Raw genomic sequence first — 25,920 nt, forward strand, 5'->3', positions numbered from 1 at the left:
TGCAGCCTCAGAGTTTTCGCAGGTTGTCCAGGGGATCTGGAGCTCATCACAGAGGATGGTTTCCGTAAATTAGAGGGCCCTCTTCTGCTGCTGTGACTATAAGCTTAGTTTGCCGTCATATCCCAGTGGTTGATTTGGAAATTAATAGGCTCTGACTTGCCTGTGTACTCAACCCAACAAACATGCATTTACCAGGCCCTAAAAGCTTTTCTTTTCTCCTCTTTCCTTCTCCCCAGCTAAGCAGTCCAAAATGCCCAATGGCTGACTAGTAGCCCCTTTGCAGAACCAGGAACCACCAAGATTTAACTGCCTCCCAGCCCTCCAAGGTGACAATGCCAGTGGATTGGTCAGTTAAGAAAGAGAAGTTGTTCTCAACTGGACGCTTAGAGTATTAGCATAACAAAAATAATAATAATAAAATAAGAATACAGACCTCGAATTGCCTCTGGATGTCACAATGGGTGGAATAAACAGGGTGAAGCATTTGGATGAGATTTCTGTAGCTTGAAAGCAGAAAGCTTCAGAAGTTGGTGGGAAACGACAGATAAATAAGTTAGGTATAACGTGAAGTTAACTTAGAGTGCTTCTCCAGATGGGTTTTACTGTTCTTGGCTTGGATTGAACCTGAAACCAGCGTGTATAACCATTCGAAGTGACATAGCGATCTTTATTTTTGCTCTCTCAAGCCCAGAGTGTTTATATTTTTTGTTTTTTTCCAACATGAAAGCAATCGGTGGGAGATGGAGATACCAGTTCACCTGAAAGGCTTTCATTCAAACTATACATCCTTCTATGTTTGTATCTGAGCCCCTCTCAACAAATCTCCCTCTTGGAAAAAATAAGCCCCATTGTGGAGAGAGAGCCTCTTCTCAGTCGCCTTCCTGACCTCCCTCCATCTGTCGTTTTCTTTCACATACCGGTGCATGAAGGCTCAGGTTGTCTGGATCCTGGCTCATTGGGGTTTTAATTAAATCACTGGTCAAAACCTAAGGAAGAGATGTGAGGTCTTCAGGGTGTTTGGATGTCGACGAGTTCAAAGTGCCTGAATGGGGTCTGGTTATGCTGCACCAAAGCAGCCATACTGTGAAATACTTGAAAGCTCTTCGGTGTTTTAAACTTCGGCCTCATGTAAACCAGGTATCTGGGCGATTGATCAAAATCCATGGACAGGATGTAGCTTTTCGTCTTAGGTGTAGAGAAAACATCAGCCAACTTCCATGCTTTTGTCGAGTGGCTTGTGTTTAATATTTCTTGAAAGAACGTAAATACCTACTTTCAAATTTAACTTTCTAAATTGTCTTTGGATGTATGCTAATTGTGCCCCCTTTAAATAAACTGACCAGATGCAGTTATTCGGATGAGTATTAATGAATAGAGCCTGTTTGTTGTTAGTACCAAATTTATGAGCCAGAAAAAAATGGGGCTTGGGGGAGAGAAACTATTAATATTTTATGATTAGGTACTATAATGGTATTAGGTTACTAAACCATTAATTATACAAAAGATTTTATTACCTCTCAGCAACAAGGATAAAGAAACAGAAAGAGTTGATATTATGGAATATCTGTCTTTATTGAGAGTCTATATTAAATGTTTCAAATTCAGTTTACTTGAAATATTCTTTTAAAAAAACTAAAGTAATACAAACCTGATAAAGTATCCTTAAATTCCTCAGTCTCTATTTTAGTTACTCTTTGACCGTTTTCTCCCCCAAAGTAACCTTTGGCTCCAATTAAGCTTTGAGAGAAAACAAAAGCAAGAACAGAAATCAAACAGCACTTCCCAGATTATAAAAACTGTGTGGTCATCATTGATTTTGCAACAAACTGAGTTGGGAGGCGTAGGTTCAACCAACTTTGTTTTTTTGTTTTTTGTTTTTTTCTTGGTGTTTTATATTTAAGTTTTAGTGTCTATTTGTGTTCTCTCCAGATTCTGAAAATGGTCAGAGGTGCAGTTTAGAGTCCTCTCTTAACATCATTTAAGCTATTAAAAAACACTCTTGTGTTTCTTTTCATTATTGTTCAAACATTACATTCAAAACGTTTCTAGAAATATTAAATTAGAGGAAATCTTGTGCTCACTAGCTTTAAAAGCTCTACAAGATCAGAGGGATTTGAAAGAGTTCTAATGCAACACAATGTATCGCCTTCTATCAGGTTAAATAAGAAATCCATTTTGTAGCACCCATAATTTAATGAAATGCCCTTTTGGAACTATTTTTTTTTTAATTTTTCAAAGATTATATTTAGTTTGTAGAAAATAACATTTTTCTGGAGGAAAAGATGGGAGAAATGAGGATTAATTTTTCTTGCACTATAATCATCTTTAATTAAATTGAAGCTTTTCGTGTCACTAAGGCTACTTTAGCTTTTCTTTGTTAATCTTGATTTGGAAGATAGAATGTGATACAGGCAGAAGCCCCTGTATCCCCTTACGTTATATATGTTTCATCACAACAAGTGCATACCTTGCAGTGACATCATGATCAGTAAGTGACATTTGCTAGCTGTGGCTTCATTTGTCTTTGGAGTTGTAATTATTAGACTTTGGTGCCCTAGTTTTTTGACATCAACAGCTACTTTGAAGAATGAGGTTGCTATGGGTTACCAGTGTGTCCTGTACATTTTCACTAGCACAAGGTTCAGGTTCCAGATCGGTTAAAATATATACCTTCAAGCTTCCCCCCGCCTCTCCGCCCCAGGACTACGTTCTCCTAGGCGGGTGTTTGTGAATGAATGAGTATGTGTGCAAACCATGTTTCAACCCTTAAGAGAAATATCTAAATGCAATACTTTTGCCTATTTTCCACCAACATACTATGAAAGTACTATATGTAATGGATCTTGCTAAAAGAAAGCAAGTAGCCTGGAGGTAAAATGTAATGAACTGCCATCAAAAAGTATGGAAGAAAAGACTTTCCTTTGGCTGCAATGACTGAGTAATTTCCTTGCATGGGCACATTTAGCATTCAAAAAGAGGTCGCTTAGTTTTTCTCTGTTTTGAATATGTAATGTGATTGGATTCATAACATGACCCTTGACTTTTAGAAAGTCAAAATGAACTCCATCTAGTTAAACACATAAGAGAATCACACTGGGAATTAGAGGTCTGAATCCTCAGTTGTGCCTTGAAGCCAACCAGTGACCTTGAGTTTGTCCTTAGATTTCTTACGGACTCAGTTTCTTAAACTGTAGAAAGACTAGATAGATGGCCAATTAGGTATAACCATTAAAGAGTCTTCACAAAACTTAGTATTACATAAAGTCTCTGTTGTGCTTAACTCCTTGCTCCTAAATTCATCTTCTAAGGATGGTTGAATCTGGGCCTTCCATCCCTGGAGTCCTCCTCCTTGTAAACAAGGTCTCAGAGCTTCACTGAAGTTGTTTTTATTTCCATGAAAAGATTCATGAGGATATTAAAATGGTTTGCAATCAATCTCTCATTTTTTTCCCAGGACTGCGTTCCATATTTAGTTTAAGAGTAAAAAACATTAAGTAAGTTATGGCTAGGCAGACTTAGGTAATTCAGACATTTTTGGAATACCATAATATGCAATTGACTGCTAAGGATTTTTCTTTCCTGTTAATTGGAACTTTTAAAAATTGAAATAAGTAGCTATGTGTTGAATCTGATTATTCCCTACAGGCATGAAAGAGGAGGTTATTTTAAGGGACTATAAGCACATTCTGGCTAAACAAATTGAGAACTCAGAGGTTATCTTGGGGGCTCGTTGACAGCAGCTGCTGTGTTGAAAGCATAGCTTCTTAGCAGGGAAGCATCCTCCCCCACAAATAAGTGTTGTACTAAACTCAGATGAAGGGCAGGGGGATGGGAAATATGGGGGGGTATGGTGGTTAAGAGCTCAGACTCCAGAGTCCACGTACCTGCATGTCATCTCCAGCTCCTATCCCAGCTCTGCCGCTTACTAGCTAGCTGCTTGACCTTGCGCAAGTTATTACCTCTCTGTCCTTGGTTTTGTCATACTGAAAAAGGTGACAATAATAGAATCCACCTCACAGAAGTGTTGGAAGATTAACTGAGTTAATATACATAAAGCCTGGCACATATTAAGTGTTGTGTCTCCTTAAGAGGTTGTGTAGGCTTTGGGCACCTGGGTGGCTCCGTCGGTTAGGCGTCTGACTCTTGATCTCAGCTCAGGTCTTGATCTTAGGGGTTGTGAGTTCAAGCCCCACATTGGGCTCCGTGCTGGGTGTGGAGTCTACTTAAAAAAAAAAAAAAAAGAGGATGTGGGCCAGATGAATTAGACATAAGTGTTACAAAAGACAGTAGCCATTGAGGGTTGGGGGTTTTGGGGAAGATTTGATAAAGGAAGTGAGCTGTTGAGATGCTATGTCTTAGAGAAATGTCATTTATATAGGCAGAAAGGAGGGAAAGAACATTACAAAGCGTGAAGTGGGTTTTTTTTTAATCAGACTCCTTTGTTCCTATTAGAATTTGAAAAAACTATTACATATATTTAAGTTGGCATCTAGTTTTTATACATTTAAAGAATTGCAGATGCTTTTTTCTGGGATATAATAAATATTGATATTTTAAGATAAGCATATCCAGTGAGTAGCAATTTGATTTCCAAATCATGCATTTTTAAAAAGGCCTGAATAAGATCTTTAACAGTCAAATTTCACATCCTTATTTTCTCCTTGAACTCGTATTTCCATTCTACTTCCACAGAATTTTATCTTAATGTAATATTTTTATGCTTGAGAGTCTTGTTATTTATCAACCTTTCATTACTCTTATTAAATACATATGTATGTGTATATTAAGTTTAAAAATTCTATCATCCTAAAAGTAAGTATTAAATTTTTTCTGGATTGAGTTATAAAGATTATTAGTAGTATACAGTTGATCAAAACAGTCCCTGTATAGGGGCACCTGGGTGGCTCAGTCGTTAAGCGTCTGCCTCCTGTATATTGCCATTTTGGTCATTTATTTCATGAACTTATAGGAAACTTTTTGCTCAGTGGATGAATCGTTTCTACCCTTTGTATCCCCATATGTTCATGTATCCATTGGTGAATGTTACTTATTGCTAGAATGAGATAGGTTTCAGCATCGATTTTCTTCTTAATTTTTGTTTTTATAAAGGTAAGGCCAAAAAATGATGTTACCATAAATAGGTGGGAATGGAAGGAGTTTTATTATAAGAATGTCATTCAGTCCCTTGAACTCCTTATGAGTTATGGTCCATAAATCACAGAATTGTCTATTGTCAAACTTGAGTTTCAATCAATTATTTTTAATGATCTACTGCCTGACAAATTGATTAGATACACCTTCAGTTTTGTTGAAGCCAAACAATAGAAAATCACATGTTTTGGAAAATATTTGTTACCCAGCCTTTAAAGTTCAACCAAACACCAGTATTGCAAATTGTCTCTGTTCAGCGTCCACTGGAGTTAGGATGAATGAGTGGTATGCTACTGATTCTTTTTTGTTAATTCAAGAGAAGGAACGGTAAAAGTGTGATTTAAAAAAAAAAGAAAAAAACAAGGAAGAACTGCTTGCCTCCATAGCAAGATCAACTTGAGAAGTAAGAGTACACAGAATCCAGGCTTCCTGCATTAAGCTACCTTGGAAAGGAGCATGTTTGGGAGAGCGGGAAGTAGGCAAGTTCAGAGTGACTGTCAGTGTGGAGAGTATGCGAACAGACCATTATGAGTATTCTAGCATTCTTCCCTCGCTTGTCCTGGACCAGCCCCAGCTTGGATCGTTGGGAAGGGAACAGGAAAGCTCTACAGTGTTGTGAGCTGTTTTATTCACTCCCCATGGAAGTGCTTTCGTTAGATCTTGTCTGTTTTGGATTTAAAAAAATGTTACTGATGTAGATGTTGTATTCCCTCCAAGAGAGAGCTTCCAAAAAACCTATTGTTTCTTTTTTTTTTTTAAAGATTCTATTCATTTATTCATGAGAGATAGAGAGAGAGAGGCAGAGGCAGAGGGAGAAGCAGGCTCCCAAGGAGCAGGGAGCCTGATGCGGGACTCAATCCCAGGACCCTGGGATCATGACCTGAGCCGAAGGCAGACGCTTAACGACTGAGCCACCCAGGCGTCCCAAACCTATTGTTTCTTAAAATCAATGCTTAATAGGACAAAAAAAAAAAAAAAAAGACAGCTTTCAGTGTTATTGTGTGTTTTTTTCTATTACTAGGTCTTCAAGTATATTGTAGTTAATTGGTGTCATCTTTAACCAAAAATTGCAATCCATGGAATCAAAATGCTCTACTTTTCCTATTATGCATTTACTTTTGTGTCATTTTAAGAATTACTGAAATGAAAAGCCTAAAATATGTAGACTAGTGCCTTGCTCATGATAAGTTGATCAATAAGTCGTAGTAGTTATTTATCAAGTGCTTTAGAAATGAAACGAAGTGGTGCATCATCATTTTCTTAAATTCAAGACTTGGAATGAAATTTACTCAAATTTATATTCATGAAAGCAGATGTTAAAATTTTCACTTGTGGAGAAATAGTCAATATGAACATTTACAGACCTGGAAATCAGCAAGTACCTCAGAGGATAAATTAGATCTTACAATGGATAGGCAAGTTGAATAAGTCAACATGGACAAAAAGGTCATCTAGTTATGGGAATTATTACCATTTTTATTCTTGGTACTTTCAGATATGAGTACAGTTTTTAAAAATGATAATATTTGCTTTTTTAGAAACATCATCTCCATATCGTCCTACTAAATTTATCATTGTTGTGAGAATTGTCGTTTATGTGTTGAGTGAAGCAGTGTGTATTAGTTAATAACCCTAAGCGTCAACTCCTGGTTAAGTTGGGTAAGTTCGGGGGCACCTGGATGGCTCAGTTGTTAAGCGTCTGCCTTCGGCTCAGGTCATGGTCCCGGGGTCCTGGGATCGAGCCCCGTATCGTGCTCCCTGCTCAGCGGGAAGCCTGCTTCTCCCTCTCCCACTCTGCCTGCTTGTGTTCCTTCTCTTGCTGTGTCTTTCTCTGTCAAATAAATAAAATCTAAAAAAAAAAATAGAATAAAAAAGATAATAATTTTTATGTATACAAATAATATATATGTATACTCTTTTGACAAAAGTGTCACACATTATAGTATATGTATATAATGTAAAATCCCTCTAGAATCTGTGCGTGGTCCCTATCCACTACTCAAGAGAGGTAATCAGATACCTGTGTGCACCCTCGGATCACTTGCATTCTCTATCTCTATCTCCTCTCTCTCTCTCACACACACCTCTCTTGCATGCATATCTGCAGAAAGGTATAGTATTGTGTTTGGTTTTAGCAAAAAGTTCATCACACTGTACAAATGCTCCATTCACCTCTTGCATCAGATATCTTTCTTTGCCAGGGCAGAGAGCTACCTCATTCATTTGCTACAGAGCAGTCCAAAACGTGGATGTACTGGTTTTATTATTCATTTTTCTGTTGGTGGGCATCTAGCCTGTTTCCCCATGTTTCTACCCTTGGCACCAGTGCACAGTGAACATGCTTGTGCTTGTGATTAGTGTTCATCTTAGGTAAATACGTGAGATCACAGTGTCTTTAATTAGTATATATTACTTTATTGGCTTCTAAAGTGACCGTGACATTTTTAAAGAAAAGATTTCGGATTGTTTTGAAGAAGTTTTGTATTCTGGCAAGCCTGTCCCATAATTATTTTTTATTATTTTTATTTTATTTTACTGATAATGTATTTGTCTCCTTTAGGTAGCACTTGCAGCATATCATCCCAGATCAGTACCCTCTCCCTTTCTTAAAAAATAACCTGGAGGTCTCCTTTCTACTTAGAGTCACTGCAAAGCTTCTCCAATCGATGGTCCCAAAGTAACTTTAACATTCTCTAGTGGTCAATTTGCCAGTGAGACATGATGGCCGAGAGGCTTAGTGCTGGTTCTGTCAGCCTTGTGATCTGGGGCAAGGTATGTTCTCCTAGGCTTAGGGTCAGGATTGAATGAGTTACTGTATGTAAAGCATATGGCGGGGCATATGGTACATAGCGAGGACTCAGTAATTGTTGGCTGATTCTTCCATGTAGCTGCTGCCCGTTACTCAGCAAACACTATCTGCCTATTATGTGCTGGGAGCATAAAGATAAATAAGACATGGTCCCAGTGCTTGAGGAGCTTACATTCTAACATGCATGTGTTTGCTCAAAATCTAAGTACTTATTCCTTTCTTTCTATTTAAACTCTGTCCATGGCCTAGTTTGCTTTCCTCCCATGTCAGCTGACTTCTGCATCATGAAGGGCAGCCTCTCACATCTTAACTCATTCTCTTTAATGGTGATTCAGCACCTACTACATCCCCAAATTATTGTTAAAAACTGGAATGCAGAGATGGTGTGTAAGACAATCTGTAAGGAGCTAACAGGCTCCAGGGAGGAGAAAAAAAAAAAACAAACAAAACTTCAGAGTTCTGCAAGACTTTTTCCGCTTCTCTATGATGGCTTTCCACCTGTGGACTTGCTCTGTTTTTACCTTGCATTGCCTCTGTTAATAAAGATAAATAATCTCCATTCTCTCTTTCTGGGGACAGAGGGTGAGGTGTTAGCAGCAAGGGAGTTCTTAATTCTCTGTCTTTATCAATGACATAACTCTTTGGACTACGCTTGTTAGGTAGGAGCTGTTTTCTTTCCCAGGACTGAAGAAAAACCAGAGGGGCTTAGAAATTCCTGGCCATCCATGCCCAGGTGGAACCAATTTGGTAAAAGAACCTTTTGCTGCAAAGATTCTGCAGGTCACTGAGACCGATCGGTTCATACCCATGCTTCCCAGGGAGTTCTCCCCTCAATCCCATGAGCTTCTTTGGGAATGGCACACTTTAGGGAATTCTTGACCTAGAGTAGGAAAAGGTAGCAGTCCTTTATCCCCCTAACATAGATTCTTCTTTAAAAAGTAATAAATTACCTTTGATGACTCAGGGATACCTCCTTGCTTTGATTACCATTACAAGATTTATTTGGTTTGTTCATAATAAGTGTATTAGGTTTGATCTTACTTTAAAAGCCTGTCCTGGCACAGATGTCTTGCTGAACTGTGAATGGACATCGAGGCTCCTTTTAAAGGAGACTTAAGCATTTGTTGCCACAACCGGATCTGAGCATAATACTGAGCTCAAGAAAGATCATTTTCTCAACAGAAATAATTTATTATTGCCAGAGGTAATGTGAAATTATTTATTTTTTCTTGAAGCATGTTTTTTGTAAATGTTTTCCAGAGATACGTGACTTGAAATTAATGACACTCTCCTTTGTAAAGACTTTATTTCATTTCATGTACTCTATTGACCCCCTGGGAGAATATCCAGTCTAGAGAGGAGAAAACGGACGTGGTGCCAAACAGCCACGAGTGCCTCCAGTAGATGAGGTGTTTGCCTGAATGCTTCATGGGGGACTTCATCCCTATGCTGTATTTTGTGTTTTTTGGCATCTTTGGTTCATTTGTGGAAGCTTGTCTGTTAGAATTCCATATACATTTCATTGGCTTTGAAAGATATTGGGGTTGACATAAACCTACTGAAAGGAAAGTTTGCATCGAAAGTAATACATTTCCTAGTCAAAGAAAACACCATTGTTCTGGCATCAGTGGATGCGATTTTTGTTTTCTTTTAACTTCCCAGTAGTAGTGAAGCTATTTGGGTCAGTTATCTGGTAATTGTCAGAAGGAAAGTTATATGTATATTTTACTGGTTAGTGGTTCAGACTGGCCATAAAGTGGGAGGGAAAAGAAAAGGACCTTCTTCCCCCACACATGAGGTCATACTGCTCATCACAGCTTTATGAACATAGTAAGAAACTGAAGTCATCTCTGACTGAGGTTGTCGAGTTGGAGGAGTAACATCTCCCAGAAAAGAACTTCTGTGAGAATTCTGAAAAATCTGTTGATGGAGGCTTCTGCCCATTTAGTATTGTCAGCATATTACTGTTGATGTCTTACAATTTCCGGTGTACTTCTCACATAAACCTATAGTGCCTCAGCTAGCTGCATTTTCATTATTTTCCACCAGTCCCACCGATTCAAACTTCCTTCCTTTAACTGTTTGCTTTCATCTTCTCTAAGCCCTGGGGATTCTTCTTGGCTTCCAGAAAAAGTCCTCCTTACTCCCTTCTCCCACTCCCCATTTCTCTTTACATAGCCTTCTTTGTCTAAAGAGTGTCCTGGTGATCAGCACGCTGTGACAGAGTGTGTGTGAGGACTGGTGGGTAACGACTGACAACTGCAGGTACGTGTCCAGGGCTCTTAGAACCTTAAAAACCTTCTGCCGTATGAAATAGGATAGGGCCAGTCTTTCTTCCTTTGATTGCTTGCTTTCCTGATTGCTCTTTTGTAGAAGATCCAGTATCTCTTCTACATACTCAGTCTGTATTAGGAGTGTTGGATTTCTCCATAACTCCCCTCTCCGTCTCGGAAATAGACCCAAGGCTTCACTCAGGACCAGAAGATATAGTTAGGGTGGCATGACAGATAGAAATTAGTGAAAAGTTTAGGCTTATCCAAAAAAATAAATGTTTGATACATATGGGACTTCTTCAAGCTGTCCTCTGCTTTATATAGCAAAGGACAAAATGAATCACTCCATAACAAGGGGTCCTAAGAGATACCAAACTCAATTAAAATTGATTTAACTTGGGGCACCTGGGTGGCTCAGTCGGTTAAGCGGCTGCCTTCTGCTCAGGTCAGGATCCCAGGGTCCTGGGATCGAGCCCCGCATCGGACTCCCTGCTCAGCGGGAAGCCTGCTTCTCCCTCTCCCACTCCCCCTGCTTGTGTTCCCTCTCTCGCTGTCTCTCTCTGTCAAATAAATAAATAAAATCTTAAAAAAAATTGATTTAACTTCTGGGGAGCTGTCCAGATTATACTCCACAAATACTAATATGATAATATCCATTTTAGCCATAAAGCATCTCATTGGATCTCGTGTCTCTTTTCCTAGATTATAGATCATGGGCAGTAATAGACTGTCTCTCGAACCAACAGAGTGTAGATCTCACTGCTTCAGATTTCCAGCACGGAAGGCGAGCCATGAAGAAGTAGGCTCACATGGCTCTGTTGGAGAATGGCCGTACACGTGACAGGCGGCCTGGCCTGGAGTGGGCTAACCTTTTCTCATTTAAAGTTCTCTTTTCCCTCCAGAACTCATTGGAGAATCATTTGCATCTTATATTTCATCTGCGTTTATCTCATCCCAAGCTCTTCATCCTTCTGTTGAGTTACATGTTCTCTGGAGTAAATGTTTTCTACTGTCTGACAGTGTAAAAAAAAAAAAAGAAAGAAAGAAAAGAAAGAAAAAGGTGAACGGTGGCACAGTTAGCATGAAAAATGGTGAAGATAGGAATAGAAAACGGGAAAATGTATGTCACTCTGGAAGTTCTGTACAATATAAGAAAAGTGGAGCAATCAATTTCTATTAACATATATATTCTTTTAAATTTAGGAACAGACGGACAGTCTGTGGAAGTGTCCAATATCGTGGACATCCGAAAAGAACATAACCGTGAGATTGCAATGAGAATTTCTTCTAGCATAAACAGTCAAAACAAATTTTATACTGACCTGAATGGATATCAGGTAATTTTCCCTTAAAATGTCTAAGTAATAGCTGTGTTAGTGTGTAACTTTTATATATGGTAGTGGGCCAGTTAATTTTGGATCCTTTGAAAAATATGCTTAAGTTTACAAATTATTTCTAAAGGAAAACTGAATTTTAACAGGTACTTATAGGTTCTATATTCAACCAGATGTCCAAAGTTAGAACAGATATTTGAGAGATTGGTTTGTAGAGCATCTGATTTACGGAGGTAGTTTTTTCAAAGGCAGATTTGGTGACCATTTGCATGTTAAATGCCTTGACACCAAAATATATCTGAATTTGTTTAATAGAAAGGAAACATAATTAGGGATTGGTGGAGTATGTATTTTTCCCCTCATAAAGAAATGGTATGTGTGTATTTAATTTATTACATATATACTTTTAAATGTATAATGTAATAATGGGCTCTTTTAAATTTCAGGAAAGCTCTTTCCCTCTTTTTATCAATAATGTATGTGTATTTACCTTTATGCACACACTTGTGTACATATACATAGACAAAGAAATACAAGCACATATATAGAAATGTGGGCAGGTATGTATTTAATCAAAATGTTCACAAAATAGTTTGAAATAGTAATGAGAAAATTGACTCAATCTTTTTCAGATTGTTAGCTCTCTAATTTAATAGGGCTCTTTTGATTGTTACATAAATTTCTATATTCAGAGTATATGTGTGTGACAACATAGCTTTGAAATACTACCACTAAAAACATTAGCATGTTTTTGAGACATTAGCATTTTAGAAATTTCTGGCTATGAATAGAAATAATTTCACAACAAATGCTTTTACTTTGTCTGATTTTCAACTGGGATGAGTGGAAGGGGTTGTGATAATTTTCTCTTCTACAATTTCCTGCAAAGGTTAAATTTAAACCTTTTCCAAAGCATAAAAATTGCATTATACACTTTGAATTTACATGTTAATTCTACCACAGCTGTTTGGTTTTCAAATGAAGCCCTGACTTTATGGTGATTCATTTTCCTTGTGTACAAAAGAAACTCTTTTCTTAAAATCTTACAAAAGCAATTATTTGTATGTGTGGGTGTATACATGAATGAAAAAAACTTAGTAAAAGTGAATAAACATGTGAATTTTCTTTTCAAGGATCGAGCATTTGAATAAATGGGAAAATATTATTTCTAAACTTCTAAATTTCTAAATTTATGACCTAAATATTTCTGCTTCTAAAATAGGCCATTTTTTAAGCCTTGGAAAGAGTAGTCCTTGAGCAAAACTAGAAATCTAGACCAACAGGTAGGGAGTGAGGGTGGCAGCCCTATAGTCATGACAGTGTGAATGTCCTTTTCAGTGAGTATACAAGTTAATTTGATTGGGAAGATCCAGATTGGAAAGGAGAAATGGAAAATTCTTTGAAACTCTCTCTTCTTTTTTCTTTCTTTCTTTTTTTTTTTTTTTTTAACATTTTGCAGTTGTTTCTTCAGGTTCATAATTTCCTGGGCCTGTGATACAAATTACCACAAAATGGGTGGCTTAGAACAACAAGAATTTATTCTGTCATAGTTCTGGACACCAGAAGTCCCAAATCAAGATGTCTTCAGGGCCACACTCCCTCCAGAGGCTCTAGGGAAATACTCTTCCTTGCCTGTTGGGGCTTCTGATGGGCTTGTAGACCCATCACTCCACTGTCTGCCTCTGCTGTCCCAGAGTCCCTGTCGTATTCTCCTTGTGTTGCCGTGTGTGTCCTTTCGTGTCCAGGTTTCCCGCTTAGAAGGACACCAGCCCTTGGATTAGAGCCCACCCTAATCCACTATACCTTATGTCTGTAGAGATCCTATTTCAGAACAAAATCACATTCACAGGTTATGGATGACCATGAATTTGGGGGACACTATTAAGTACAACCAGTAAGTTAAAGGATGCACTACAGGGTTGTTGTAAAGATTAAAGATCATATTTGTGAAAGCCCGTACTTTGTCTCATTATAATGGGCACTCAATACTATTACATTAACTTTGTACTCCTTTTCTTCTTGAGTGTCATGTCACACTTGCATGAGCTGAACAGGAGAGATGTCATTTTTATGTGGTGTGAATAAGATACCTCATAACAAAGTCTCTGTTTGATGTTTCCTCCTGAGGTTTGAGGGACTCTCCTCAGCCCCAACCAGCTTAGTGAATTTTCGGTCAAAAAATAAAATAATGTATTTCATGCATTCACATACCAGACCAAGAAAAGTTAAAATATGGAACTACCTACATTGACACTAAACAGGAAGAATAAGCACTGACGAGTTTTTAAATATAAATATTAATTTGATTATTTTAATGTAATATGTTAGAGGATTTGATAAGGGGATCTGTGGTATTTATTAAAACTGATTCAAGAATTATAAGAGAGATTTTTTGAAAGGGGATAGAGAGCTATTATGCTTAGCATTCATTACAAAAGCAGTATGTTAGATTTAGATGAGAAATGAATACTTGATACCTTTATAATTTGTTTTATGCAAATATTGGAAAGCTAGAAGACTTTTGTTAAGGATTTTTATTCTGAATTTAAATAGGAATGCCTATTTTAAGAACCTGGATGAGTTCTACCTTTCTCACCTAAAAGTTTTCTAAGATCCTCCTTATTTTTTTTTTTTCATATTGTTTGAAAGAATGTTTTAATTCCTAAATTAGCTCTTCCTTTGAACAAGAAAGGAAGCTATACCTTTTTCTTTTTGGAAGAAACGTCATCTGTAGTCAGTACTAATTTTTTAAAGTACATCTGTAAATATCCCTTGATTTCTTTTTTTTAAAGTGAACTGTTTGGTCTTATAGATTCAGCCCAGAATGACGATGAGCAAATTGCCTCTTCAAGCAAATGTCTATCCGATGACCACAATGGCCTATATACAGGACACCAAGCATTGCTTGACATTACTCTCAGCTCAGTCTTTAGGGGTTTCAAGTTTGAAAAGTGGTGCGTGTTGTTTGGATTCTTTTTTGCTCTTACAAGTTTCAGTTCCAAATGTATAATTTTTCTGTTGGTCATATTATTAATTATCATCTTCAGACACCAGCTATTAGTTAATTTTGGTTTTGTGAGAATAACATAAAATAATGTATTTCTTCAATCTTCTGATGAAGAATGAGGGACCTAAAGCTCCATGAAACCATGGCTTCTTAAAGATAATTTTTCTCTCCTGATAGCTCATTGTTTGCACAAGCCTCTGTCATTGTCATAATGGAATGGCTGTGGAAACTCTCCCAGAAGCCAAAGAGGAGAGGGAGCTGGGGTAAAAGTTAGAAATTCCCAGAGTTGCCTAAGTTCGCAAAGGCGGGACGTAACAGTTCAAACCTAGGTGCTTCTCTGAATCGTATCGTTCTAGGGCACTTCTACCCGAAAGAAGAAAGGGAGTTGCAATGATACAGCTAGGCAGATAAAGAGGTGACAGACACAACTTTAAGGATTCCAAAAGATAGAACAAGATGGAAAGAGAAAATAAATCGTAAACACAGATTAATTTTTATAAAACCTTCTATGGAGAGGCGTATGTCCTTTATAATACATATTTTTTCATTATCATTTATATGTAGTCAAATTGCTCTTCTTTCTTACATATTAAGAGTTGCTAAGACAAATGTCTTAAGGAGCCAGGCAGATAATAAAGGTGTGCAGGTACCTGACGTACCCTTTGCCCCAAACCCACTTTTTTAATTGGGCATATACATACATTCCATATGTCCACCCACACAAAAAAGCATACTACTCATCTTCTTTTGTGGCTTTCATTACACAGACTCATGGGATGATGCCATAAAGACATTAACGCTGTTAGAAAAATAATAATGGCCTCACATCAGGGATGCAGCGGGGAGTGGTGGGGCTTCGGCAAACTGGGGCACACCATTCCCAGTGAACGGTGGGGCAGCCGCTGCTCAGCGCCAGGTTGTTGTCACCATGGGGAAAGGGGCCCAGGATTGCCAAATTTTTCTGCTTCTGAAGAGCCCAGGAGTCTGGAATTTTTTATGTTTTTATTTTTTTTTTTTTTGGAGATTTTATTCATTTATTTGACAGAGAAAGAGAGAGACAGCGAGAGAGGGAACATAAGCAGGGGGAGTGGGAGAGGGAGAAGCAGGCTTCCCAGGGAGCAGGGAGCACAATATGGGGCTCGATCCCAGGACCCCGGGACCATGACCTGAGCTGAAGGCAGCCGCTTAATGACTGAGCCACCCAGGCACTCCATATGTTCTGATTTTTAAAAAATTAAGTCAACTATTTATAGATTGGACAACTTCACATAAAATTCCTAAATGTGGTTTAGGGACAGAGGAGCTTTATTTCTCAGCTTGCCTTTGTCAAGGGAAGTGACATAACTGTCTACTCCATGATTGCTCCAGTCCTAATGTCTAGTTCCCTATTTAAGGACCCAGCTTTGAGAATTTAAGGCAACGTTTAAAAATGGGGGGCTCAAGAGTCACACCTGGCCCAGGTGCCCCTGCTACAGACAGCCAAGCACCCTAGCATTTCAGTACCTACAAACAGAAGAACAATTTGAGTACAGCCCAGGAGATTTACTGAGTGTCACATATTATGAGGGCTAACATTTGGAGGCAGGGAGAAGAGAGAAACTGCCAAGAGATTGATGTACTCATTTGGGTGTGACATGATCAAGCTCTAGATGGCCAATTCGTCCCAGTGCCTGAGGAGCACATTCTAGACAGTTGTGTTCTAAAATAAATATGGAGGTAGTAACAACGAAAATTCTGACCATCACTGGCAGTTTTATGTACTGGGTACCTAAATTGAGAAGAAAGAACTAAACAGAGTTGGATTGACTGTGTAAAAATAATAGTTATTAAAATATTTTATGTATTGCTCTTTTATGCCAAAAGATCATTTAGTACTGTAACAAATGTGAATGAGTGGATGGATGAATATGCATATATTTTTATGTATGACTAGGTTTTTTTTTAGTGTAAATATATGACTGTGGCTCTGGGTGGTTTTTTGCTTTGTTTTGGATAGGGTTTTTTGGTTTGTAGTCTCATAGCCTAATTCTTAGCTTACAACTTAACCTAGAGGAGGTGTGGAATTACTGCACAGCCAATGAAGGAACCAAATATGACCTCTTCTTGAACTAGAGGAGAGAGGATAGTTGATGCCACTAACTTAATACCAGGGAGGGAAGGGGGTACGTGCTGGGTGTCTCCAAATCCTGGGGTTTCTTCAGAGAATCACCAGATACCAAGTAACCAAAACGCTTAGTCTTTCAAATCCTTTTTAGATTCTACACATCTGTAGTTGCCTTGTTACTCCAGGTGTGATGTATGTTTCCTAATGAACCTCGTAAATGTTTTTAAATTCCAGGTGCTACCACTAAAAATTTTAGAGGACATAATTTACTCTTCAGATTAATTCTTTTTAAATTTCACTTAAGTTTTGATCTGTCTCATTTTTAAATTTCTTACCAAATTTTACCAGACATTTATGAAGAAGAACGGAAATAAAGTCCTGTTTTTTGCATTTATCCTAGCTGTTTTGAGAAAGCCCTTGGTACTTTGGGCTATATGGATCTGTCTCCTTGGCTTAAATCAGGACCGTGCCTAAACTTATGTGATTGTCACTGGATGTTTGTATTAAATAACTCTGGCCAGTTTGTTTGTTTGTTTGTTAGGTCAGATTGAAGTTATCATGGATCGAAGACTCATGCAAGATGATAATCGCGGCCTTGAGCAAGGTGTCCATGATAACAAGGTTACAGCTAATTTATTTCGACTACTACTGGAAAAAAGAAGTGTGAATACGGTAGGAAAAAAATAATAACTCATACGTTCTGATGTTGTTTGTTCTTTGCCACCCAAAATTTGAAATTATGACTGTCCACTTTTTTTATGATTTTCAGTTCCCAGGATTGAGATATCTTTATAATAGGTGTAGCCTATATTGACAAAAAAGAGAACTTCAGTTACACATATGTCAGATTTGCATGTAGGTCATCTTATTTTTTATTTTTCCTTATTATGTAGATGTAAAATGTTAAAGAATCAGTTTGGGTGAGATTTTCTGAGATTATTTTGAAAGAAAATAAGAGTTGAATTTAAGAATAGAACTTAATCACATACTTAGATTAAGTTTGATTAGTAAAATTTATGGGAAACCTTAGTGTGCTTATTCTAGTCTTAGACTCCTCAATTGAAAATGGATTTACTTGTCTATCTTCTTGCTCAGTTTTCATTTCTCAAGACAAAACCTCAGCATTCCATTAAAAAAATCTGGCTAAAGCTCAGTTGGATGTAAACCAACATGACAATACGCCTCTTCAAGGCTACACAAAAGTCATCATCACAGTCCTCCGTGCTTTACTGATTTCCCACCTCAGATGATCTGTACACAGCCCTTTTTTTCTCACTCTGCTCTCCTTCTTTCTTCACTGATCCATTTCAGATCTTTTCTACTCTTTTTAGCTGGTGGCCTCACCATCGACTTCACATCTGACAGGGCTCTCTGTTCTGGGTATCAACCATCTCCTCCCACCCTTTCCTTCTTCCCTCATGTTGCAATAGAGACATTTTTACCTTCCTTTCCTCCCAGGCCAGTACCTCCACTTGTCCTTGCAACGTACCCCAGCGCCCTCCTCAGCATCATCATCCTCCTTCCCTCTCTCTGCCCTTCATAGCTGACATTTCCCTAGGAAAGAAACCCTTTCTGCAGGCTTTTAGACACTCTTCATTTTCTCCTATTAAAAATAAAAACCAAGGGCGCCTGGGTGGCTCAGATGGTTAAGCGTCTGCCTTCGGCTCTAGTCATGATCCCAGGGTCCTGGGATCGAGTCCCACATCAGGCTCCCGGCTCAGCGGGGAGCCTACTTCTCCCTCTGACCCTCTCCCCTCTCATGCTGTTTCTCGCTCGCTCGCTCTCTAAAAAATAAATAAAATCTTTAATAAATACATACATACATACATACATACATACATACATACCAAAAACAACCTCCACACAGACTCATGTCCATTTGCCCTGCTCTCCCGTCCTGTCTTCCACACCCAGTTGAGCCGCTTTGGAAGATGGGTTTATTTCATTGCTTCCGTGTCACACTCAACTCATTTCGGATTTGCTTTAGCTTCCCCCACCACACACACACCCTTGCCAGTGTCACGAGATCCACCATCTTACTTCACCTTGCAGCAGCATTCGACACTGACCATGTCACTTCTTAGAAGACAGTCTAGCCAGGGCTTCCGTGGTGCCATGCTCATCTGGTTTTCCTCCTAGCTCTCAAGTGGTTCTTTATCTCTCTGATGGTTATTAAGCCATTAAATGTCAGAGTCCTCAAGGGTTGGCCCCACGCCTTCTCCTTTTCTCGTTTTATATGTTCTCCCTCTGCAATCTCTCCTACTCCTGTGGCTTTGGTGACCACCTCTACGCAGATGAAACCCACACATATATTTCACCTCTTACCTGCAGACCCATCTACCTAGCTGCATCCTGCTATTCAGACCCGACATATCCATGATCACTCTCATGATCTCTCTTCCCTTCCCCCCAGACCTGCTCTTTTCTAGTGTTTGCTCTCTCGGGGACTAGTACCACCTTCCATCCAGTGCCACATACATAGCAGTCATCTCTCATTGATACTTCTCCTTTGCCTGCCCCTTTCTTAAAACAATGATCACCAGTGTTGACTATCTTATTGCCTAAATATTTCAAATCTATAAACTCGCTTATTTTGACCACCATTATCTAAACAAACATCATGTGTTCCCTGAATCATTCTGCTCTTCTTTTCCTGCCATATTTGTTCTCAAATCAAGTAAGCAAAGTGATTCATCTTTTCAAAATTCAATCTGACCTCACTGCTCCCTTCTTAACCCTCAGGTGTCTTCTCATTGCTCTCCTAATAAAAGCCAAAATCCTTCCCATGGCCTGAAGAGCCCCTCATGATCTGGGCCCTGCCTGTCCCCCAGCTTCATCCAGCATGACTCGTGTTATTTCTGCTCTAGGCCCACTAGTTTTCTTTCAGTCCCAAGTGCTCCCTACGCACCTGGGGCCCACAGCACCTTTGCATTTGTGGTTTCATTCTGTGCCCAGGGAACTCTTCATAATAGTTCAGGCCAAAGCTGCCTTGGTCAACTGCTTTTTCTTGACCAGGCCAGATCACCATCCTCAGTGCCTCCTCAGAATTGCGCATCTGTCCTCCGTGCATAGATGTGATTATATTTGATCATTGTCTCTCTCCTCTTTTGGACCATAACTTCATGAGAGTGGGGGCCATGTTCCTCTGCTTCTAGAATTGTTCCTGGTAGAGGAAGCACCCGATATGTGTTGCATGAATGAATGCACAAATGCATAAATGAGTGAGCTGTAATAGCGCATGGTGCCACCGCATTTATCCCAGCCCCTGCTTACTGCCTTGTCATACTCGGCATGTTCTCTTCCCCTGCTCCATTCCAGGGACTTGTCTGCTTCATTTTTATGTACCCCACAGGGCTCCTTGCCTATGGTAGCTATTCTATAAATAAAACACTGGTTGATTGAATGAAATGGCAACAGCTCATTAAAGCCAAGAATTCTTTCAGTATCTAGAATCTTTTAGGAAAAAAGATTTTAATATCCATTTTTAGATGTCAAGATTTAAACCAGTTCTTGGGACTCATGGTTTAAATCAATTACTGACAAGATAGCTTAATTTGAGGACTAAAACTGCACAGGAAAATCATTGTCTGAGTGCTGGCAGCTACTGTCTTTTTCTCCTCCCGAAAATGTCTCTGGCTTTTATGATTTTTTTTTTTCTCTCTATATAGACACTAATTTGCAAAGCTTCTATTAACTATGGCAATAAGCATTTTCATGTCAGATCTATAAAGCTTTCACTTAGAAGTGAAATAATTTGTTTATTCCCATTCAAAACTCCTTGGATAGTAATTGATTGAAATTTGATCCAGTGTTTGTATAATCCTATGTTGGTTAAATTTTTCTTTTTGCTCAACTATAGATTCTTGGACTTAAATCAATAGTTTCTTTTAAATAAAAAATGAACTAGAGAAGAGAAAATACATTTTAATTTCTAGTGCAATTGATTAAAAAGGCATTTGATTAAGGAATGTTCCATCTCCTATAACTTAAACTTTGCAGAAAGTGTTTTTATTTTCAACTCAGACTCTCATGTTTAAGATGTCGATGGTAGGAACCATGGTGAGGAGACAGTCTCTGTACAGGAAGGCATTTTAGTAGAAAGTCTTCAGCCTGCCAGAGCCTCTGGGAGGAGTTATCTGGGTGACTAAGTGGAACCGAATCCTGTTCGTGAGTGTTCTGCAGAGAGGCAGTGAGAACAAGGACTGGAATGATAATTGCTGTGAGATGTGCAGATGCCCAGTGGGTTACTGTAGCTATGTGAGGTGGACTATCATCCGTGTGTAATGACCAATGGAAGCGGAAAGTGGGAATTGTCTCTTTGGCATTGACCCTTTAGGTTTTGTTTCTTTGACACTTACTCCCTATCCCTTCCTGCTGAAGACTGCTATAGGTAGAGGGCATTGAACCAGGAATTAGAAGTGCTGGGAAGTGTTCAGGTATTACAGTTGTGTCATTTTACCTGTGGATACCAGTTCTTTACATGTCAGGAAAAGGAGCTAGGAGAGATCAGATGAAAAGCTCAAATGCTGACAGGACTCAGAAAAGTGATGGCATGAGGGAGGTTGGTCAGGTTTAAGGGCAAACGCGTAAGTGAGGTGACCCCAGGTCTGTGATGAGTGAGGACACATCCCACCAAGGAGCTACAACTCAGCTGCACTTGAGGGAATATGGGGGCCCAGGGTGACTTGGGTTTCCAGTGTTTTGGGTTTAAAAAAAAAAAGTTACCTGTTTTAGGGAGTTTTTTTGTTGTTGTTGACAATTTCACTGTGAAATCTCCTGGATTTTTTTTCTTTTTTGAGAGTTGGCCAAAAAACAGACAACTTTTTAATACCATGCAGACCTATCAAAACCTATCTGTAGGCAGATTTAGCTCACAGATCACCAGGCTTCACCTCTGCGCTAAATGAGATATATTTCTAAATCTTATGATTCATTAATTTTCATCAATTATTTCTTCTGTCTCTTTTTACCACATCCTTTCTCCTACTGTATTTTTCTCTCCTTTATTTATATTACATTTACTTGTTGATAGATTAAGTTTAAAAAAACATTTATCAAGTTCTCACCATGTATCAGGTCATACTGAATAAGCCAAAGTGACTCAAAATATCATCTCTTATTGTCTTAGATAATTTATTTAGCAAGTTTTGCTGTAGATGGATGGAAACCTTTGATGTTTAGGGATCAGATAACTTAAATGGGCTTCATGAAGGACACCATGGAGCCTAGCAGGAAGTTCTGATTTATAAAATAAGGGCTGGAACCCAATGGAGATCTCAACTTCTTGTGGTTTGGATCAGAATGTGCTATAAACTCTTTATAATTTCATACAGAATGCAAGGAGAAAGCTAGATCTGAACAGCTTGAAGCCTTCCAACCCACAAGGAACCAAATAATGTTTAGAGTAGAATATTAGTACTGCAAGGCTGGAGAATTCATTTACAGCTTAAAATTTCCTATAGCAAACATGTGTTATAAGCTTTGGGTTTATCATAAAGGTTACAGTTAAAAGATTACCTTTCCAGGAGATTAATCAAAAGGTGATAATTCACCAGCTAAATATCTTGTCGAGCCCCTCGTTGCTATAAACATGTTAAGAAAGTGCATGAATCATGGAACCTTCTGTGAGATTTTGTCCCACCCTGCCTGGCCAGCTTCCAGCAGCGTTATTTGTTCGTGGTGCTTTTATAGCTCTGAACCACAAATCTTCCCTAAACTTCTCTCCCTTATCCTGCTTAGGACAGTAAATGGCACAGTTCTTGAATTCTCGAAGCACTTACAGTCATGATATTGTTTCCTTTGACGAGACTTAGCATTAACATGTTTCTGAGTCTGAATCATTTTCTTAATCCAAAACTAGTTAAAGGATGAGACTCAGACATTTGATTGCAAAGGCAGCGGTTTCTTCTACAAGGTTGGGAGGATGTCTGGGGTGATGGTTCCCAGCACGTGTCCACAGAGCTGTGTCAGACTGACCGAGATTTGAGATTCACTCTGGGGGCTGTTAAGCTTTGGCTTCCTAGGGCTCACCCCTGGAAATTCTGATTAAGTAGATTTGGGTTAGGGTTCGGGGATCTATGTTTAAAGCTCCCCAAGCCATTTTTATGTATGGTAGGTTGCAGGGGGGCACTGAGAGTCAAGGGAACTGGTGTGGTTGGGAGGAAGAGTATATATGCACATTACTGTTTGAAAGGTATACATAATCCATCAAGAAGTATCCCACCTATTCACTGAAGTGTCCAGGGATTCCTCCAAGAGCATAGAACAAAGCCAGAGAGCTTTCTCTGAATGTTACTTGACCTAGAATGGACTTAATGCCTTCTGATTCTGATACGGCAGGTGTCTTCTTTTCTGTTGGGATCTTTTATCTTTTATTATTGAAAAGTGATTTTGTCAGCAATCCTGACCTAGATTATGAAGTCCTTTGATCTTGGAGTACATTTAAAGTTTCCAGTTGAAACTGTTCCCTCAGTATTCAACAACATGCATTAAATTTCAGTATTGTTGGTGAATATTATTATATATGCTTTTTTAATCTTTCTTTTAAAAAAAGTGTGGGATGGGTGCATATTTTATTTACAAGTCATTTAGACCTTGTGTCAGTATCTCAGTATGCACTGTCCCTCTACTGCCTTTATTTTTTTTTCTTTCTCCATAGTCTGAATTGTAATGACATCTACAGTTCGCTGCTGGCAAGATGCTTGTCACTCTTTGCTCAATACCCTCTGTTCAGTGCTAATCTGACATTCTGAATTTTAAGCCCCGTATCTCCTATAAATCCTACCTTTTCGGCCAGATAAGTAGCCAAGCCTTTTATTTGAGCCCTGTATTGCAGAAAGGATGCAAAATCAGAGGATATCAGTGAAATGGACAGTTTAAAAATAAGATACAAAATTAAATTTGTTCCACATGTCACTGTTGATCAAAAAAACTTTCCACATAAATTATTTTCTCTTCTTAGTGTTTTTCTCTGTGTGCTCTTATACCTTAGGCATTATTGGTTAAGATTCTACTTAGTCATCGATTTAGTTAATTAAGTGTGTCATCTACCATATGCCTATTGCCAGCCCTGGCAGACTTGTTTAATGTTTGAACATGCAGAACCACTTGTCTTTAAGTATATACCATAGCAATGACTAAAGTACTTTTAAATTCTACTGAATAATTGTGTACTAGGTAAATATGTACTAACTATTATATAACATAATTTAACAGTTTCAGTTCAGTGGTAGTGATTTACCAAATTTAACAGATGATATAGGTATACTCCTTGTGTTATTTTAAAAACCTTATTTATTTTGAGAGTTTTTCCCCAAAAAATCCTGTCATTGGGTAACATGTATGGAGCATAGCTTCAGATCACAAGATGTTATGGTCTAGTTGAGTGTATAAATGAAACCATGAGTATATGGTGGGTAAAACCTGAGGGAGAAGAGATCACATTTGATGATGTGCAAGATGTGTGAATATTCCAGCCCATCTATTTAAGAATTTTGTGGTAGGTTGAGAAAGAGTTTCCATAAAATGTTATGCCTTGTCCTAAAATGATTTTTGGAAAATGTTATCAGGATTTTTAGTACTAAAGCAATGGAAAAAAGATCTTTCTAAACATGAGTTAGGTGGACACTGTTCATTTTCTTGTATTGCTTACAAATGGACTTGGTAATCTCTGTGTTGGCTAAGACTGTTATTTACAAAATATAAAATTAAAATATTTGTTTTTGTTTATATTTCTTTTCTATTTAAACCCTGTCAGGTAATTCCATTAATATTGTGAAAACTGCATATATATATATACATATAACACTTAAGCATTTCTGTTTTCTCTTTTTTTTTAATTTTTTTATTCTTATGTTAATCCCCTGACATTACAACATTAGTTTTAGATGAAGTGTTCCATGATTCATTGTTTCTGCACAACACCCAGTGCTCCATGCAGAATGTGCCCTCCTAAATACCCACCACCAGGCTAACCCATCCTCCCACCCCCCTCCCCTCTAGAACCCTGTTTGTTTTTCAGAGTCCATCATCTCTCATGGTTCGTCTACCCCTCCGATTTCCCCCGCTTCATTCTTCCCCTCCCGCTACCTTCTTCTTCTTCTTTTTTTTTTTCTTAACATATATTGCATTATTTGTTTCAAAGGTACAGATCTGAGATTCAACAGTCTTGCACAATTCACAGCGCTTACCAGAGCACATACACTCCCCAGTGTCTATCACCCAGTCCCCCCATCCCTCCCACCCCACCCCCCACTCCAACAACACTCAGTTTGTTTCCTGCGATTAAGAATTCCTCATATCAGTGAGATCATATCATACATGTCTTTCTCTGTTTGACTTATTTCACTCAACATAATACCCTCCAGTTCCATCCACGTCGTTGCAAATGGCAAGATCTCATTCCTTTTGATGGCTGCATAATATTCCATTGTATATATATACCACATCTTCTTTATACATTCATCTATCGATGGACATCTTGGCTCTTTCCACAGTTTGGCTATTGTGGACATGGCTGCTATAAACATCGGGGTGCACGTACCCCTTCGGATCCCTACTTTTGTAGCTTTGGTGTAAATACCCAGTAGTGCAATTGCTGGATCATATGGTAGCTCTATTTTCAACTTTTTGAGGAACCTCCATACAGTTTTCCAGAGTGGCTGCACCAGTTTGCATTCCCACCAACAGTGTAGGAGGGTTCCCCTTTCTCCGCATCCCCGCCAACATCTGTCGTTTCCTGACTTGTTAATTTTAGCCATTCTGACTGGTGTGAGGTGATATCTCATTGAGGTTTTGATTTGGATTTCCCTGATGCCGAGCGATATTGAGCACTTTTTCATGTGTCTGTTGGCCATTTGGATGTCTTCTTTGGAAAAATGTCTGTTCATGTCTTCTGCCCATTTCTTAATTGGATTCTTTGTTCTTTGGGTGTTGAGTTTGATGAGTTCTTTATAGATTTTGGATACTAGCCCTTTATCTGATATGTCATTTGCAAATATCTTCTCCCATTCTGTCGGTTGTCTTTTGGTTTTCATAACTGTTTCCTTTGCTTTGCAAAAGCTTTTTATCTTGATGAAGTCCCAATAGTTCATTTTTGCCCTTGCTTCCCTTGCCTTTGGCGATGTTTCTAGGAAGAAGTTGCTTCGGCTGAGGTCAAAGAGGTTGTTGCCTGTGTTCTCCTTTAGGATTTTGATGGACTCCTGTCTCACATTGAGGTCTTTCAGCCATTTGGAGTCTATTTT

General features: G+C 38.6%; 1 protein-coding gene across 6 annotated transcripts in view; it reads left to right on the forward strand.

The window, feature by feature from the left end:
- The window catches only part of LOC135362140 (alpha-mannosidase 2-like), a 141,028-nt gene that overhangs the window by 96,963 nt on the left and 18,145 nt on the right, over positions 1–25,920 (forward strand). For 4 of the 6 annotated variants that reach the window (XM_064575577.1, XM_064575578.1, XM_064575576.1 and 1 more), the window contains 3 exons: positions 11,437–11,570; positions 14,380–14,521; positions 17,220–17,350. In XM_064575577.1, coding sequence (XP_064431647.1) covers positions 11,437–11,570; positions 14,380–14,521; positions 17,220–17,350 — 407 coding nt within the window. The remainder of the gene's footprint in view (positions 1–11,436; positions 11,571–14,379; positions 14,522–17,219; positions 17,351–25,920) is intronic. The other 2 variants (XM_064575580.1, XM_064575579.1) reach the window with 1 other exon arrangement.

This window comes from Mirounga angustirostris, unplaced genomic scaffold (genome assembly GCF_029215605.1).
Source record: "Mirounga angustirostris isolate CCGP_5_RB_7025 unplaced genomic scaffold, mMirAng1.0.hap1 SCAF_12, whole genome shotgun sequence".
Classification (NCBI taxonomy): Eukaryota; Metazoa; Chordata; class Mammalia; order Carnivora; family Phocidae; genus Mirounga; species Mirounga angustirostris.